Source organism: Vulpes vulpes, chromosome 14, assembly GCF_048418805.1.
Source record: "Vulpes vulpes isolate BD-2025 chromosome 14, VulVul3, whole genome shotgun sequence".
Lineage (NCBI taxonomy): Eukaryota > Metazoa > Chordata > Mammalia > Carnivora > Canidae > Vulpes > Vulpes vulpes.
Window position 1 is genome coordinate 74,221,198 of NC_132793.1, and position 18,512 is coordinate 74,239,709.

The following is an 18,512-nucleotide window of genomic DNA, read 5'->3' on the forward strand; positions in this document are numbered from 1 at the left end:
CAGAATTACTCATAAAAGCCAAAAAATGGAAACCCAAATGTCCGTCAGCTGATGAATTGATAAATAAAACAAAGTATGTAAAGTGGAGTAGTTTGCAATAATAAAAAAGAATGAAGTACCATATGTGCTACCACATGAATGAATCCTGAAAACAAAACACTAAATTAAAGAAGCCAGATACAAAAGAGCATACATTGTATGATTCCATGCATGTGAAATGTCCAAAACAGGAAAACCTAGAGACACAGAAGGCAGATTAATGGCTGCACAGGACTCGGAATTTTGGGGATGAATGAAGAGAGACTGCCAATAAAAACAGGTTTCTTTTTTAGAGTAATAATAATGTTCTGAAACTGCCAGTAATTATCAGTGAAATTGCAAACCAAAACCACAATAAGATACCACTTCATACCTGCTAGAATGGTTATTATCAAAAAGACAAGCAATAAACAAGCATTGCTGAGGATGTAGAGAAAGGGAACTCTTGTGCACTATTGGTAGGAATATAAATTAGTACAGCTATTATGCAAAACAGTATGGAGATTCCTCGAAAAATTAAAAACAGAACAACCATGTGATCCAGCGATTCTACTCCTGGATATGTATCAAAAGGAAATGAAATTAATACCTAGAAGACATTAGAACTGCACCCCTCAGTTTGGTTATCTGCAGTCTGTACCCAATCAATTGCATTTTTCCTGCCAATCTTCATGGCATTTGTACAATCTTCATAACTGGGCCTCTGCCACTACTTCCCCTTTAATACCTCAGTAACCTGGCAAGGAAGAGGCCTCACTTGGAAATGCAGGAGTGCTGGCCTTCTCCTAACCAGGCCTGACCTCCTGCAAACTGGCTGGCTGGCTGATATTCTGGCTCATGTTACAGAATCTACCTTGTAATAGTCCACATTGTGACTTGCCAGACACTGTGTGTTGTCACTGCCTGGACAAACTTCTCCTGGAGCCCAGACTAACTTAAATGTTGATGCTGGCCTGCCCAAGCATGAGGTGGCCTGAAATGTCTTCTTGGACATTACCACTGATTGCTGGTCTCTATAGCTCTCTCAGGCATGGGCATGACATTTCTGGATTCATCTCCTTTTCTTTTCTTTTTTTAAAAATTTCACTCATTCATTCTGAGAGACACAGAGAGGCAGAGACACAGGCAGAGGGAGAGGTAGGCTCCCTACGATGAGCCTGATGTGGGACTCAATCCCAGGACCCCAGGATGAGGCCCTGGGCTGAAGGCAGATGCTCAACCACTGAGCCACCCAAGTGCCCCTCATCTCCTTTTCTTACTGGCCTGCCAGTAAGGTTACAGCACTAACTTCAAAATCTTGTTAAAAAGAATATAAAACATTTATAATCATATGGAGTACTAAAACACTATTTAAAAAGTATTGGTCTTTTTAAAATTTAGATAGTAAATTCCATTAATTACTCTATTTTCAGACACTCTTGAGAATTTCACTGTGTTAGTACTTCAGAACGATCATGGAATCAATCAAGTGGTATCATACCCTTAACTTCAAAAAGGCTACGAATCAAAGGGCTACAGTGTGAGTGATTCGAAAGCACAGCAACCAACCACCCTTCAACTTGGGAGATGGTACTGACCTCTGTGCCCAGGGGTTAGGATCACTAGAGGAAATAAACTACAGGAGTTGGAAATATGTCCATCATATGTGTGGAGGACATTTAACAAGCAGGAATACCAAACAGGTGGGGGAGAGCCTTTGTTTAAGATCACAATTTTACAAACAGAAAACACATACATATGAGAAGCCAGGCTGTAAGTGCTGTAAAAGCCTCAGGGACACAGATGAACATAAGTCAACCTAAAAATGCAGGAGGGAGTGTTGTTAACTATCAACAAAACTGTGTACTTTGATACCAGGGAGATCATACATTTTCTATACTGATTAACAGAAAGGTCCAAAATAAATGAGTTCAGTTCTGTAAATTTGGTAGGAGCAGCAACCTCCGTTCCATAATTAAGCCTAAAAAAAGGCAACTGCAAGATAGTTGAAAAACCCAAAATTCAACAAGGAAAAAGATCATTATTTATAGCAAGTATTCATTAATGTTTATTACCTGAATCACAAATAATTTCATCCAATAATTTTTAAACTGCTTAAAACTGTGACAGTATTTAACTTTTCAAATTTCATATGCTCTTATTCCTTCCATGCTCTACTTTTAAAAGCCTGATAATCTTTTCTATTTCTTATCAAAATTTCTTATGCTTATAGTGAATAAACTGGTGGCATTATAAAATTACTTTAGTTCAAATGAAAAGGTATATTTCTGCTAGACCTCTCACCCAGGTGCAAATTAATCTGAACTGGAACAAGTAAATATGAATCAGATTTTTCTATCACTCTCTAAAAGTTCATGTTGGGCTTCATTTAGGAGGCCAGATTTTATGTAAGCTTACTATTCATGAAGTCTTCTACTTAGAGAACAGAGGTCTTAATATTAAAAACTGTTGATACTCTTATAAAGTCAAGATGACAAGAACCTGGAATAGTCTTTCTACACAAAGGGCTTGTTTCCAATAGGAATATACCATAGTTCTGATTTTATGTTCACATCACACAAAGATAGGCTGTTACGGAGAGTTGTTTTGTACAGGTGGTATTTTTAATTCTCCATGTTTTGTTAAAAAATGTAGTCTTCATTTTAATCAAGAAGAGAAGTCTGAAATTTCTTCCATTTCAAACTCGTCTGTCCATTTTTGCAGGTCTTTTGCATCACTTATCATCCATAACTTTGTAAAACACTTTAGCCTTTTCCTGGAGGAAAAAAAAAAAAACGATTTATTTTATAAATGAAATTGTTGGGGGACAATACATTTTGCTGAAAGCTACAAAAGGTCTATGACAGGGGCACCTGGATGGTGCAGTTGATTAAGCATCTGACTCTTGATTTTGGCTCAGGTCGTGATCTCAGGGTTGTGAGATCATGTCCCATGTTGGGCTCCATGCTAGGCACAGAGTTCTGCTTGAGATTCTCTCCCCTTCTGCCCTTCCTGCTTGCACACCTGCATGAGCACACTCTCTCTCTCTCAAATAAATGTCTTCTTCTTTTTTTTTTTTTTTTTTAAACATCTATCACTTTAGAATACCAAGCAGGACTCTGTGGTTAGGAAGTTGTGCCAGAATCAGCCTTCTGGTGACACTGTTATAATCAAGGACTGAGGTTGCTGATTGCCACTACTACCTCCAAGGAGGAGAGAACCTAGCTTGTTTCCTTCCCTTCTAACTCAGGCCAGAGGCTGTGTGTGCTCACAGGACGAAAAAGTGAAACTGATTAATAAAGTAAAGCTAGCTAATGAAAGAGCAGAATGCCAACATAACACAGACTTATTTTTTCTGTAGAAGACCAAGCAGTTAAATGTTTAGGGTCTGGAGCCAGAGTATCTGAATTCCAGTTATTGCTCCACCACTAACTAGTTATAGGACCCTGACGTCTTGGTTGATTTCCTACCCTTGCTTTGCCTCATTTTCCCAAACTACAATATGGGGTAACGACAGTACCTATGTCTCACAAGGTTATCATAAAGATTGAGATAATATATGTAAAGCCGTAAAAATAGTAACTAACACATTACCTACTGTATATAGTAATAGTAGTAACTAGAACAATGACTGCATAGACTTATCACAAATTCACATAAATTTACAAAATCCCTTTGGTTCCTTTGATCTCGTCAATGGAATTAATGTGATAGGCACTACTTCCAGTAAAAAGGTAAAAATAATGAATATAGTGTCCTAATAAATGATCAGATTCTACCCCAATGCAATCTCTTCTGACAATTCTCTATCTTGTCAAGATTATAGATTTCAAAATGTCACACAGTAGTTAGAAAGAAGAGTTAAGATATCATAATCTGTGAATTATATAGGCTATATAGCAGCAAGAAGTATATATGATATTTTATTGCTGTTTTGTACACACACACACACACACACACACACACACCTTTGTAGTGAAGTTTTATTCTAGTTTCTCCAAGGAAAAAGAAAAATAACAATAAGATAACAAAAGAGGGTTTGTCTTTGGACTTTGTGAGAACTAAGGGCTTATCTTTAAACTCTCATAATAAATAATTACTTTTCTAATTTGGTATTGTGGAAATGATCCAAAGAAGAATGCCAACAGAGGAAACTACATGTCATTTATAGTAATCTAGCACTTTGGACTTGGTCAATGACCATTTACCACTGAAAAGTATAGAGTGTCAAGGTGGAGAACCACAAGAGGAAAAATGGAGAGGTTGGTCATACAACTGTAGTTCAGGATACAAGTTGGTAATTGTCTAACTAATATTAGGTATTACTATTTCAATATTAAAATTTGGTAATGATTTCCAGGACTAAAAATTTTTCTTATAGGATGGTGACCAAGATTTTCTCTTTGACCAACAATCTGTTCCCTCGTGGTCACATGGCTATCAATCAGGGCAGTAATGTCTTGCTCCAGGCATATCAGACTTCGTAGGGAGTGCAGGAATTGGCAGGAGATGGATGAGGAGATTATGTCATTTTATAATATAATCTTATGTTTGGGGGGGAGGAGGTTGTAACTCATCATTTTTTAATATGATATTTTCCTAGGACTATCTTTCTTCCAAAGTATACTTCAGATTTATATTAAGATTAGTCAATACACTGACCACATACTGGCTGAGTGTCAAGAGTAAAAGGTAAATTCCATTCACATAGCATTCTAGGGTGACAAAAGGTAGTTTCAAGATTTATTTATTCACTTCAGAGGGAGGAGAGAGGGGCAGAGGCTGAGGGAGAGAGAATCTTTAAGCAGACTCTGCACTGAGTGCGGAGTCTGACAGGGGACTTGATCTCAAAACCCTGAGACCATGATCTGAGCCAAAACCAAGAATCACTTAACCGACTGTGCAACATAGGTGCCCCAATAAAGCTGTTCTTCTTCTTCTTTTTAAGAAGGCTCCAGACTTTGCAGGGAGTGTGGAGTCTGACAGGGGGCTTGAACTCACAACGCTGAGATTAAGACCTGATCTGAGATCAAGAGTCTGAAGCATCCGACGAAGCTCCCCGGGTGACCCGAAGATGGTTCAGAATGAAAAACTTGCCACAAACAATCCCCAATAGAAGTGACACAAGGATATGGACTATGAGTACGTGGTTATATAATATTATTATTTTCTTTTATGTCCTGAAGAATTCTTAATTTCTGAATGCCATATGTGAGTAAAGGAAGTATTCTAAAGGTTTTAAATGTCATGGTTTCTTTTAGTAATTTGTTGTGTAACTGAACGTTTTAAGCAACTAACATGCTGGTACACAGTAAGGAGTTAACTTAGTTCTTTCGAAAAGGACTGAAAAACCAATTTAGCAACTTAACAGATAAAGATCTGACTAGAGAAGGCGGACTGAATTCACATGAGCTTTTCAAAGATCTGTTTTCATTTTATTTTAATTAAATGTTTCAGAATATTTGAAGAGATGCTTAAAGGTAAACCTGATGTTCATTTACGGGACATTCCTCTTCCTTGGACAAATTGGTAGGTTTCATTATAAATTAAAAAATGCAACACGATCATTCTGACCTTTTCATATTTACTAATCCTTCTAACTCTTTTGACTTGCTAGCTGCTTTCTTTAAAATTTCTCCAGGAACATCTGCTAGTTTAGCCACATTTAGTCCATAACTCCTTGCTGCAATTCCTCTGGTTATTTGATAAAGAAAAGTGACAAAATCAGGGACTGGTTCTTCACCTGCAAAATAAAATAAATAAATTAAAAGGAGAAAAAGGAAATCAGATCTGAAAGTTCAAAGTAGAAGATTAAATAAGACAGATAAGTTCTTACAACTTCACTCAATTAAAATTTACAATCTGAAAAAAAAAAAAAAAAAAACAACAAAAACCACATTGTTCCTAATCACATTTTGGCTCTATTTATCAACTGTGCATATCTAGGAAAAGGGAAGATAATGTTTTGAAAATTTTCTTGGATTTAGGATCTTGTAGCTCGCCTAAAAGTTTTTTTTTTTTTTTTTAAAGATTTTTGCTTTTAAGTTTTCTCTACACCCAACTTGGTGCTCAAACTTCCAACACTGAGATTAAGAGTTGCACACTCTATTGACTGAGCCAGCCATGTACCCCTTCCCTTCCACCTAAAAGGATTTTTAACATTGATTTGGTGTAAGGTAAAGATTTATTTTGTTTTCTGCTGCTTGCTAAAAAATTTCAATTGAGGGCAGCTCTGGTGGCTCGGTGGTTTAGCTCCGCCTTTGGCCCAGGGCATGATCCTGGAGACCCAGGATCGAGTCCCACATCGGGCTCCCTGCATGGAGCCTGCTTCTCCCTCTGCCTGTGTGTCTCCAATGAATAAATAAATAAAATCTTAAAAAAAAGAAATTTCAATTGAACAGCTATTATCAGAAAAGGAATGATTCTGAATCACAATACAATATAATTTTTCCTTTAAAAACAGACTAAAAAAGTGTTATTTCAAAAAAAAAAAAGTGTTATTTCAGTGAATGTTACTGAACAGTGTTGTATGTAATAATACACTCTGTAAAGTAACACATAAGAGATGTTTCTAAGAATGCTAAAAACAAAACACCACCAAAAAACACATAAGGAAATATAACATGTTGCACAGTTTAAATAAGAAGAGTGAGAAATTCTGGTTTATTAAATATACTGGGTTAACTAAGTTATATATATTCAAGCGGATGCTGTTCAGTTCCACTCAGCTCCCACTAGGACTAAAGGGTTTACTTCCTCAGCTGTCAGGAAGGTTGTCAGCCCAGTCTTCAGCTGAATCTCCTCTTTGGGAGTCACCTCAGCTTAAGAAGAGGTCTGCTGAGGTCATGTCCTGTCTTGAGCCGCCTGCATTGTGACTGGTTGCTACGGGAGTTTGTAGGCAGCTTTTTCCTTGTTTTTTTTTTAGGTTTTTATTTATTTATTTGAGACAGAGAAAGAGAGAGCGAACACAAGCAGCAGAAAGGAGGGGAGTGGCATAGAGAGAAGGAGAAGCAGACTCCCTGCTGAGCAGGGAGCCTGATGGGGGGCTCCATCCCAGAACCCCGGGATCACGACCTGAGCCGAAGGCAGACACTTAAGTGACTGAGCCACCCAGATGCCCCCTGGTTGGCAGCTTCTAGAATGGCCACCAAAGACCCCTGTTTCCTGGTGTTCATGTCTGTGTCATTCTCTGCTCTTGAGTGTGGGCAGGACCTGGCAACGTGTTTCTAAAAAATAAAATATGGCAAAAATGATGTGTTGTCACTTCTGAGTTGAGATTACAAAACACTGTGACCTCTGTCCCAGGCACTTTCATTTTCTTGCTTACTTGCTCTGAGGGAAGCCAGTTGCCATACCGTGGGCTGCCTTAGGAAGAAGCCCACATGGAAAGAAACAGGTCTCTGGCCAACAGCCACATGAGTGAACTTAGAAGTAGGTATTCTAAGGCTTGCCAGCAGCCACGTAAGAGGTCTGGAGAGTAAATTTCCCCAGTCAGACCTTAAAATGATGACTGACCTAGCCAATCTTGATTGTAGCTTTAGGAGAAACTGAGGTGGAACTGTCCATCTAAGCTGCCCCTTGATTCCTGACCCAGAGAAATGACAAGGTGATAAGTATTTGTTATTTTAAGCTATATTTTGGGGTAATGTGTTATGCAACAATAGCTAATAAAGCGTGTAAAAGGGAGGTTCCCTCACCCGAAGTTGAGGTAATTCAAAAAGACCAATACCACCTCAGAGCTCTCTGTATGGTTGGCTGAAGCCTTATGACCACAACACAGCCTCATTCTACCCAGTCCTGCCCTCAGGTATTGATCATGAGAGCACTCTTAGTCAACAGCTGGCATAAAAATCTCAGAATCTGCTTCCTGGGGAACCCAGGCTATCATACAAACCCAGGCTGTCATCATACAAATGCATACACATGAACTAAAAACTTCTAAAGAATTGGGGTATAATGAAGCACAATAATAGAAAGACAAAGCTGCATATAGTTTAATCTTTGATAAATCTAAAGCACCTCAGGATTATGCAGCTTTTATAATGAAATTCAATCTAATTACACCATGTTGCAAAAATAACCAAAATGAACCAGATTTCTAATGATGTCTGAGACTCTAATAAACTTATTATAAGTTTACCAAGAGCTTTTCCTTGTATGTCATTTGATAAATGTGTATGCTTTATTCTTTTATCAGCTAAAAACCAAAAAGCGTAACTGAGAAAAAGGATAATGGAATTTTCTTTAACCTCCTCTAAGAATTCAGCAACAAATAACCCTTTTCTAAGGCGGGGTGTTGGAAGTGGGAGGTAGAAAGAATGCTGGCACTCTCAGGAATACAGACTAAAACTCACATTACAAAGCACTAAGAATACCTTTTGCCTCCAAATAAAACTCCAGGAACACAAAGAACAGGTGAAGAGGTGGGTGGAAAGACTGGGAAAGAAGTGTGGAGAAACCAGTGCCTGCTAACCTCGGTAATTTTTTGTTACCCTCTGATGCTCACATGACCAAAAGTGAAGTGAAGAGCAGCAGGCAATCAAAAAAGCAATCTCTTCTCATCCTTCAGACAAAGAAACAGTCTTTATCACTTCAACAGGCTTAGTTCTAACTGATGTACCTACCTCCAGACTCTCCTCTCCTCTATAATTTAGCCTCCATGCTGTCTTTCTAAAAACAATTCATTCATCTGTCTGTCCATTTGTCATCCATCCATCCATCCTTCTATCCTTTTCTGAAAGCCCACTAATGCCACAAAACCCCCTTAGTTAAAAATTGCTTCGCTGATGTTTTTTTTTTTTTGCTTTATATATACAGCATATGGTATGTATACATAGCTATAGGACACTTTTTATATGTAACTATAAAATATACCTATATCTATATAAATATATTTTATAGCTAAATTATATAAAATATTATATCGCTCTGCATAACATAGTACAAACAGTTGCTGAATTTGTCATCATATCCTGGTCTCCACTGTAGTACTAATTATGGTAGTTCTCACACCATCAAGGTAAAATAATGTGACCACTCTTCCGTAATCACATTAGGGAGGTTTTTAATTTTTATTTTTCAAGATTTATTTATCTGTTTGAGAGAGAGAGAGAGTGCGCACGAGAGCGTGTGCATGAGTGGGGTGTGGGAGGGGCCGAAAGTGAGGGAGAGAGAGAATCTCAAGCAGACACCGTGTTGAGTGTGGAGCCTGACACGGAGCTTGAGCCTACCACCCATGAGATCACAACTTGAGCCAAAACCAAGAGTCAGATGCTCAACTGACAGACACCTAGGCACTATCCCCTCATATTAGGGAGTTTTTAAGAGTATATTCTGCATCAGGACTGTCCCTCATCCCTCTTAGAGGGGAGATGGAGAGAGAGTGTGAGTGTGTGTGTAATGGAAATGTGGAGACAGAGCCAGATAGCAGAGAAGATGGTAACTAAAAGTTCTTGGTGAGGACTTATAAGCTATAACCAACCATTTCCTAGATGGATATTACTGAAAAACTTTTCTGACACTCAGAGTCAGAGAAAGTATTAATTCATGTTTCTGCTTGTTACAGGGGAACTAAGCAAAAGTTGTCTGAAAGCCAAACTTCTGTAGGCAGTTATTAAAGAAATATGTGCTGATCAAACAGTCTCTGAAGTCACTTTTGGGACTGATTCCTAACATTTTAGAGGTGGCTGAGGTTAGGTAACTTGTCCAAGATTTTACAGACTGGGATAGAATAAAGTACATGTTTCTTACTGCTGGTCTACTGCTTTACCTACCTCCATGGGAAATAGCATAGTATCTTAAAAGCCATCCAAAAGGTCTTTGGGGTGCTTGCCTGATGACCTATGCAGTGGCCTCTAATTCAGACAGCAGAGGATTTAGATTAGAGGTAATGGAAGAAACACAGATGTAGCTGGAATAACACGGAAGTAAGCAGATAATGCACCCGTGCTTCAAAATTCTGAGTGAAAATTATTTCCAACTAAAAATTCTAGCCCCAGCTAAATTATAAATCAAGTATGAAGGTATATTGGAGATGTTTTCATTCCTGCAAAATCTCAAAACTTTTACTTCCTTTAGTTAATATTATTAGTAGCCTATTCAAAATCTTTTCCAACCCTTAAGAAAACCCTGACTGTATATGGAATTAATTCACTGACCATTTAACTCCGGGGATAATGTCCTCATACCAAGCTCCAAAAGTTGATCTTGATTAATCTAGGCTGATCAAAGTCATCCCTGTCACTGTCACTTCTAGGAACTGGTTTAAGAGTGAGCATGTGGGACGCCTGGGTGGCTCAGTGATTGAGCGTCTGCCTTTAGCTCAGGGCATGATCCCAGGTCTGGGGATCAAGTCCCACATCGGGCTCCCTGTGAGAAGCCTGGTTCTCCTTCTATGTCTCTGCCTCTCTCTCTCTCTCATGAGTAAATAAACAAAATCTTAAAAAAAAAAAAAAAAAGTGAGCATGTGATTCAATTCTGAAAAGGAGATGAGACAATGATGAGATGCTAGTGAGCATCTGAGAAAAGTTCCCTGACCCCTAAGAAAGAGTCACAGGAAATGTTGATTCCTTTTTTTCCCTTTGGACATTGTCAATTCTGGGTTTCATGCATGAAAGAGCTGCAGCCACCTTGTCGTAAGCCTCATGATAAAGCCAGCAGGGCAGGAAGGCAGAGCCTGGAGAGCTGCAAAGGAGAGGAGCCGAAGGCCACTCTTCCTCTGAGGCCCCTGTAATGTGAGATTATTTATTTATTTATTTTTAAAGGTTTTACTTATTTATTCATGAAAGACATACAGAGAGAGAGAGGCAGAGACATAGGCAGAGGGAGGAGCAGGCTCCCTGCAAGGAGCCTGATGTGGGACCTGATCCTGGATCCCGGGATCATGCTCTGAGCCGAAGGCAGACGCTCAACCACTGAGCCACTCAGGCGCCCCATGAGATTATTTATATTCTTATGTTGGAGCCCCTGTGAATTCACATGTCCTATTCCCTGCAAGCAAATGCACAGAATGTGAGGTAAGAGAATTCCTAGGATGATGGTAAAGGTAGGTCTCAGGACAGTAGCTGTGCAGCAGGCCTAGGGAGCAACCAGTTCAAATGAGTAGGACAAAGGGCCCCAGGAGGAATGATTCCAGTGAGAAAAAGTGGAATCAGTAGTTCAATCACATGGAAAAATGTCTAGAGAGGTGTTTTACAAAGCTATTGGAGAGTACAGGGAGAGTCAGATACAGACTCAAATAAAAGAATGAAGTGAAAACAAAGCAATTGTTACCTTCACAAATACAAAAAACAAAAAAGTTGCGAAAGAAAGAAAATGCACTTGTCCTCATATCTGGCTTATGATTAAGCGATACTTACTGGCAGTCACAGTGAAAACTATGAAGAGGAATGAGACGGAAGGAAACTGGAATGAGTACACTGGGAGGTCAGAGCAGGAAAGGTTGAACACTCCCATCCAGCACAATGAGAAGCCAAGTAATAATGTGTCATGATGATGAACCAAGAGGTAGGCAGATAAGCCTATTATTTAGAGTATGGAAGAAAGCAATGAAAGAGCTGAAAGCAGCTGCCTTGGGACTGGATGGGGAGGAGGCATGGAGTGAAGGCACAGAAGCAGGGGTCTACTGCCTGTTAGCATGAGCCTTTTAGCATCACTTAATGTTTAAAATTATGTCTATGAATAAAAATTTTAATCCATAAGATAAAATGTCAGAACACTTACAGCTTAGTAGTCAGTTCACATAAACGCTTATCACTGACCCTTCCCTGCTGGTGAACTCTTGTTTATCCCACTGGGTCTTAGCTTATAAGCTCCTCCTGTCACTTTGGATGCAGATTAATAGACATGAAACTGCTTCCATGAGAGAATTTATGATGTGTTTTTCAAAACCGCATGGTGGTGAGAGGCAAGGATTGCCTAACATTACATTTATCTCAGGTCCAGTGCTTTGTTTTATTTGGGCCAGCTGCCTGATTTCTTTTTCAGGTCCATCTTTAGTACTTTTCCAAAATAACATTTGGACTCTGGAGTGTCTTGGGTAATGGATTTTCCATTATAGCACACCAACTGTGTAAACGATCACTGGCTCACAGGCTGGGAGCTTAAAAAATTACTACTGAACAGGAAAATAAAATTATACTAAAACTGACTAAATTACTTATAGCACTTAAATTTATTTCTATTGGCTAATAGTGTTCTTTCCCATGAAATGTCTCATTCCTGTGACATTGGTAAACAGTGCAAAGGCTAGCAAAAATACTGTAGGTCCCATATACCAGTTCTGGCAGAGTAGAAAAGAATCTGCGAGCAAATCCTACAATTCCAGACTCAGTTCAGCCCTCACCCTGGTGCCCCATTCAGGCAAGCCACTTGACCTGAGATCCAGTTTCCCTGTCAAGTTAAGATAAAACATACATCCACTACAGAATAATGGGGATGATATTTGGGGAAATATATCAGACATTTTTAAAGATGACTAATATACTTGATTGTCGGGGCATTTTTCCCGAGACGAATCTAAGAGTAAAACCTACACATCCCCCTGATCCCATCTTTTTCTGGTAGAAAAATGAGTAAAGAAAGACCAGAGAAGCCCTCAGAGACGGCAAAAGTAAATGTGAATTCTACTTGACCCTAAGCTTAGAGAAAATGAATTCAGACAAATGTCATTTATAATCAACATCCACAGCTTTTATTTCTAACAAGCACTAAGTTCATGTACCCATGAAGTTTGAGTTATCAAACATGAAAACCAACAGCAACAACAACAACAACAACAACAACAACAACAAGAAAACCAACAACATTCTAGTTGTATTTATTGTAAGTGGTATTTCATACCTGGATCCTCTTTGTTTTCATCCTCATTGACCAAGAATCCCATGTGATAATTTCCCACCTCTTGTAAGTAACTTTTTTCTAATTCACAAACTGGTGGATAATGGGTGACAAAGAGGGTTAAAGATTTTACCTAAAACAGTAAGACATAATAAATGTTATTTTATTTTTAAGTTTTACTTAAAACTTTTTCTTTTAAGTTCAAAGTTTCATAAACACTGCCAGAAAAGTACAATGAACATTCATATATTCTTTATCTAGACAATCAACTATTTTGCCAAAACACACATACACACACACACTCTTTCTGAACCATTTGAGAATTGGAGATATGATAGTTCATCCCTAAATACCCAAAATTCTATCCTCTAATAACAAAAATATTCTTCTAACTAGAATAAAGTTATTATACTCAAGAAATTTAACATTGATATATTATTATTACCGAACATTAATCCACAAATTTCCTTACCTGTCACAGTAATACTTTTTTTTAATCTAAAGATTTTGTTTTTTTTTTTTTTTAAGATTTTTTTTAAATTTTTTTTTTTTTTTTTTTTTTTTTAATTTATGATAGTCACAGAGAGAGAGAGAGAGAGAGAGGCAGAGACACAGGCAGAGGGAGAAGCAGGCTCCATGCACCGGGAGCCCGATGTGGGATTCGATCCCGGGTCTCCAGGATCGCGCCCCAGGCCAAAGGCAGGCGCCAAACCGCTGCGCCACCCAGGGATCCCCGAATCCCTAATTTCTTAAATCTTAAAAGAAGTTAACACCAAATCTTGGTCTAAAAATTAGTAGAAGGGGTGCCTGGGTGGCTCAGTTCAGTAGCCAATTCTTAATTTCAGCTCAAGTCATGATCTCAGGGTCTTGGGATTGAGCCCCACACTGGGCTCCATGCTCAGTGGGGAGTCTGCTTGATGAGTCTTTTTCCCCCTCCCCCTGCTCACATGTTCTCTCTATAATAAATAAATAAATCTTTTTAAAAAATGATAAAAATCAGAAGAGGGTAATTAAATCAAAGAACTTCAGTTTTGATTCATCTGCCATTCACCTCATTAAAAGTCAGAACATGTGCCTTCTCTCTTATAACAATTACAATAAACCTATTAAGGCAAGATTTCTTTGAAGAGCTGCTCTTAAAATCTGCTCTGAAGTATCTTTGGACCAGCTGTCTCCATGATGCCCCTTCCCTGAACTGACAGACATTTCTCACCAGAAGACCAAAGGGTTTGGGTTACAACACTGCTCTCCTCAAGGCCACTTTCAGCTTGCAGCCGCTATACACAGCCTCCTCATTCCTCCTCACTGCTATCACTTCCCCATCCCACCAATCAAAAGACACCATGAAAATACAGATTTTCATCTATAAAAGGGGTAGAGATTCTTGCTCCTGAAGAATCCTCTTCAATGACTTACCTCTAATATAAATTTTACCTAAAAATAACACTTTCTTCATTAACATTCAAAACTAAAAAAAAAACCTGCTATAGAAGCAATGATAACATAAGTGACAAATTTAATTGTCATAATTTGTTCCTGAGGGTTCTTAAATGAATCTTTAAAATATTGCTAAAATCTTTTAAAAAACTGCTTCTGGTAGTCAGCCTCTATCATGGCCCAAAGTTCTTTACCTCCCAATGTTCATTCTCTTGAGCAGCCTCTTCTCACAATGAATCAAGGCTCGCCCTTGTGCTCAAACAAGTATGGTGGTAATGACTGTGGATTCTGAAGCTAGGTCATGAAATGCATTTTTGTCATCAATGCATAAAATACTTTGGCCTCTTGGCATGCTTCTTCTGGAGGAAGCCAGAAGCCACTCTGTAAGGCTATTCAAACAGCTCTATGGAGAGGTCCAAAGGAAAAAGGAAGTGAGAGCCCTGGCTAACTGCCAGCACTAATTTGCCAGCCAAAGGTGAGCCACACTGGAAGAGCATCCCCCGGCCCCAGTCAGGCCTTCAGATGACACCAGCCCTGGTTGACAACTTGAATGCAACCTTAGGAGAGAGCGTGAGCCAAAACCACCCAGCTAAGCTGCTCTTGAACTCCTTACCTCCAGGCACCATGAGAGATATAAAAGATGATTATTATTGTTTTAAGCCACTAAGTCTTGAGGTAATTTGTTATGCAGTCATAGTAACTGATCTGCAGCTATAGAGTAGGAAGAATGAAATCAAACTCAGAGTGGCAAATTCAGTCTGTCACAATTTGTTCCTAAAGGCTCTTAATTCAATGTTTAAAATGTGCTTTGGAGGCAGTAACAGGACTTTACTGAACCTGTAGTATGTAGTTTCTACAATAATTAGAAAGATGTTCCTGAGCTCTTTTTGCAAATAAAGAGTTTTCTAAAGAAAAATGAAAAGTTATTTAAAGTGGAAAACATGCCATCATTAACTATATAATCTAATTAAAAGTTCAAACAAAAAACTGAAACCCATAGAAGTTTAAAGAGTTCATTTCTGCATTCTGTGTTACACGAAGAAACAGGAGTAAAAAATATGCTTTTATTGGTTATGTAAGGAAGAGAGGAAGAAATGAAGATGGAGGAAAGACAAAAAGAAAAATGTTTTAAAAATGGAGAACAAAAAGAGAAAGAAAAGCTGAAGAACAGATAAGGTTCAGGGCAAGTGCCAAGAAGGAGACAGAAAGGAAGAGACCAGAATGAACAAAGGGAGAGTGTGTTAATAAAGGGGAGTGTTTGATGGAGATGACAGAAACTGAGACTTTAACACAAACAAAACTTCACACTGAGGTGCTCAGAACTGCACTCTGGAAAAAATAGATATGCACTGAAGGAGTGAAACAGAAAGACACAAAAACATGAGATCAAAGGCCTTCTATGGAGATCCTATAGGATACTACTGAAAAAAGAATTTCATAGGTACAAATGGCTCTGTCTCCTTTTTTGTTCTTTCCTTAAGGACTGGGTAGTAGGTGGGGAAGGGGTCCCTGCAATTAGTTTGCCAAGGATATTAAGAAACAGATCTGGGTGGAAATACTGTCAGAGAGGCTCTATTATACTGACCAGGTTTATTTTGCTTCAGCAAATGCAAAGACGACACATCAAAAAAATTAGAGAAATGATGTAGGGCCAATCCATCTAAGTTTAATGTATAGAGTTTTAACAGTCGATTGAAGGTATAGGGTCATTTATAATAATTAAAGATAATTTTGAATATTGAGAAGCTGAGGCCAGAAAAACAATCCATACACTATGCCCCATTCACATACAAAAAAGTGTGTAAGATACTCACATCTCTAATAAAATGCTCGAGTGTAGCATAAGCAATGGCAATTCCATCATGGGTGCTTGTCCCTCTTCCCAATTCATCCAGGATAACTAAGGACTGGGATGTTGCTTGTCTTATTATTTCTGCCGTGTCCATTAGTTCTTCCATAAAGGTACTCTGTCCTTTATATATGTTATCTGCAGCGCCCATCCTACAAATAAGATGAAGACAACTTGATTTTTCCTCTGAATTTTATTAGGAAGCCACGTATTACTTTATGAACCATAAGCATCCCTGAGGGTCTATATACTTTGAGCCAATAATAGCTGAAATCATATTAAACAAAAGAAAATATGGGTAGCCCGGGTGGCTCAGCGGTTTAGTGCCGCCGTCAGCCCAGGGTGTGATCGTGGAGACCCGGGATCGAGTCCCACGTCAGGCTCCCTGCATGGAGCCTGCTTCTCCCTCTGCCTGTGTTTCTGCCTCTCTCTGTGTGTGTCTCTCATGAATAAATAAAATCTTAAAAAAAGAAAATACGTGTTGGATATAAAAGAGTACCTAACATCTAAGTGCATCTTGTAGAAAGACTATGGATAGATTCTGAGGTATTAGATCTCCCCAAAAGTAGGGAAACCTCTGACCCTATCTTCTGAGCAATCATTCCAAGCCAAAGTTTTAGTATTCACAGGGAAAGATAATGCTTCTGTGTTTAAAAATTCATGAGTACTAGAAAATTATAGAACTAAAGGGTTTTTTTCTAGTATTTCTTTCTTTTTTTAAATTTATTTTTTATTTTTTATTTTTTATTTTTTTAAAGGTAGCCTGGTTAGGTCGCATGACAATTTTTTAAAAAACTTCATTTATTTATTCATGAGAGACAGAGAGAGAGAGAGGTAGAGACACAGGCAGAAGGAGACGCGGGATCCATGCAGGGAACCTGACGTGGGACTTGATCCCCGGTCTCCAGGATCACGCCTTGGGCCGAAGGTGGCACTAAACCACTGAGCTACCCGGGCTGCCCTTCTTCTTTTTTTAAAAGAAAAAAATTTTTATTTATTTATTCATGAGAGACACAGAGAGAGAGGCAGAGACACACACAGGCAGAGGGAGGAACAGGCTTCCCACGAGGAGCCTGATGTGGGACTCAATTCCAGGACCCCAGGATTACGACCTGAACCAAAGGCAGGTTGGCTCAACCCCAAGCCACCCAGGCACCCTCTAGTATTTCCTTAAGAAGATCTCACAGTGTATTACAAATTATAATACCATGTTGAAATAATTTATGTAAGCTAAAACTTTTTACTAGAATCATAGATGTTTAGTAATCTCAGACACCTTAATACAGGTTCCTAAAGTGAACTTCATGGAACACAGTTCTTAAGGATGTCATGGCATGTGTGCAAAAGATGTAAGGGTTTCTTTCTTCTCTGTAAGACTTCTAGGATCCTTTAATATTCTACTCGACATTGTGCATTTTTTAGAGAAAGATCTACTAGATAGTATTTCTCTAACTCATTTAACTGTGAACCCCTAAAACTCCCAATGAACCCTGTGGCAATAATGGTCTGCAGAACACATTTGGGAAAATGCCTATTTAGTTCAGAAAGATCTGGGCAGCCTGGGTGGCTCAGTGGTTTAGCGCCTGCCTTCAGCCCAGGGTGTGATCCTGGAGTCCCGAGATCGGGTCCCACGTCGGGCTCCCTGCATGGAGCCTGCTTCTCCCTCTGCCTGTGTTTCTGCCTCTCTGTGTGTGTCTCTCATGAATAAATAAATAAAATCTTAAAAAAAAAAAAAAAAAGATTCTGAAGAAAAAAAGCAGGGAAGGGGGTAGCAGGGGAGGGGCAGAGAAGCATAAAAGCAATACTTACTCAAGGTCATGCACTTAATAGCAAAACCTAGAAATCAGGTTTTCGACCCACTAACCAGCTTTGTGAGTTCTGGTTAACTACTTTCTCAGCAAATACCTTCATCAATGTAGTTCTGCTATAATAATCCACATGACCTACAGCAGCATAATGTACCTTTTCTTAATGGAGAAAATCATGGTGAAATCCAGCCTTAACCATTTCTGGGCTGGAGCCTTGCTTGTACTGGGCAGGGAAGATGGAGTACAACATTTTCTCCACAGATCCATAGACCCTTAGGAGAATCCATATTATTTAGAAACTAACTCCATATATGATAACTCTCCCTTAGATGGAGTTAGGTTTTACAGAAAGTGATTTAATTTTATCCATTTTAAAATCGATAACTATAAGACATAATTTCTGAAATGCTGCTAACTTATGACCCAGAATGCATTCTTTTCTCTTTTTTTAAAGATTTTATTTATTTATTCATAGAGACACAGAGAGAGAGGCAGAAACACAGGTCAAGGGAGAAGCCAGCTCCATGCAGGGAGCCCGACATGGGACTCGATCCCAGGTCTCC

At 38.8% G+C, this 18,512-nt stretch overlaps 1 protein-coding gene across 3 annotated transcripts in view; it reads right to left on the reverse strand.

Moving 5' to 3' along the window:
- Nucleotides 1-2,062: 2,062 nt before the first annotated feature.
- MSH3 (mutS homolog 3) overlaps nucleotides 2,063-18,512 on the reverse strand; it is a 181,564-nt gene continuing 165,114 nt past the window's right edge. For 2 of the 3 annotated variants that reach the window (XM_072736893.1, XM_072736894.1), the window contains 4 exons: nucleotides 16,107-16,293; nucleotides 12,859-12,988; nucleotides 5,593-5,761; nucleotides 2,063-2,794 (listed from right to left, as the gene is read on the reverse strand). In XM_072736893.1, the coding sequence (XP_072592994.1) occupies nucleotides 2,686-2,794; nucleotides 5,593-5,761; nucleotides 12,859-12,988; nucleotides 16,107-16,293 (595 nt within the window). In that variant the 3' untranslated portion in view covers nucleotides 2,063-2,685. The remainder of the gene's footprint in view (nucleotides 2,795-5,592; nucleotides 5,762-12,858; nucleotides 12,989-16,106; nucleotides 16,294-18,512) is intronic. The other variant, XR_011997048.1, reaches the window with a different exon arrangement.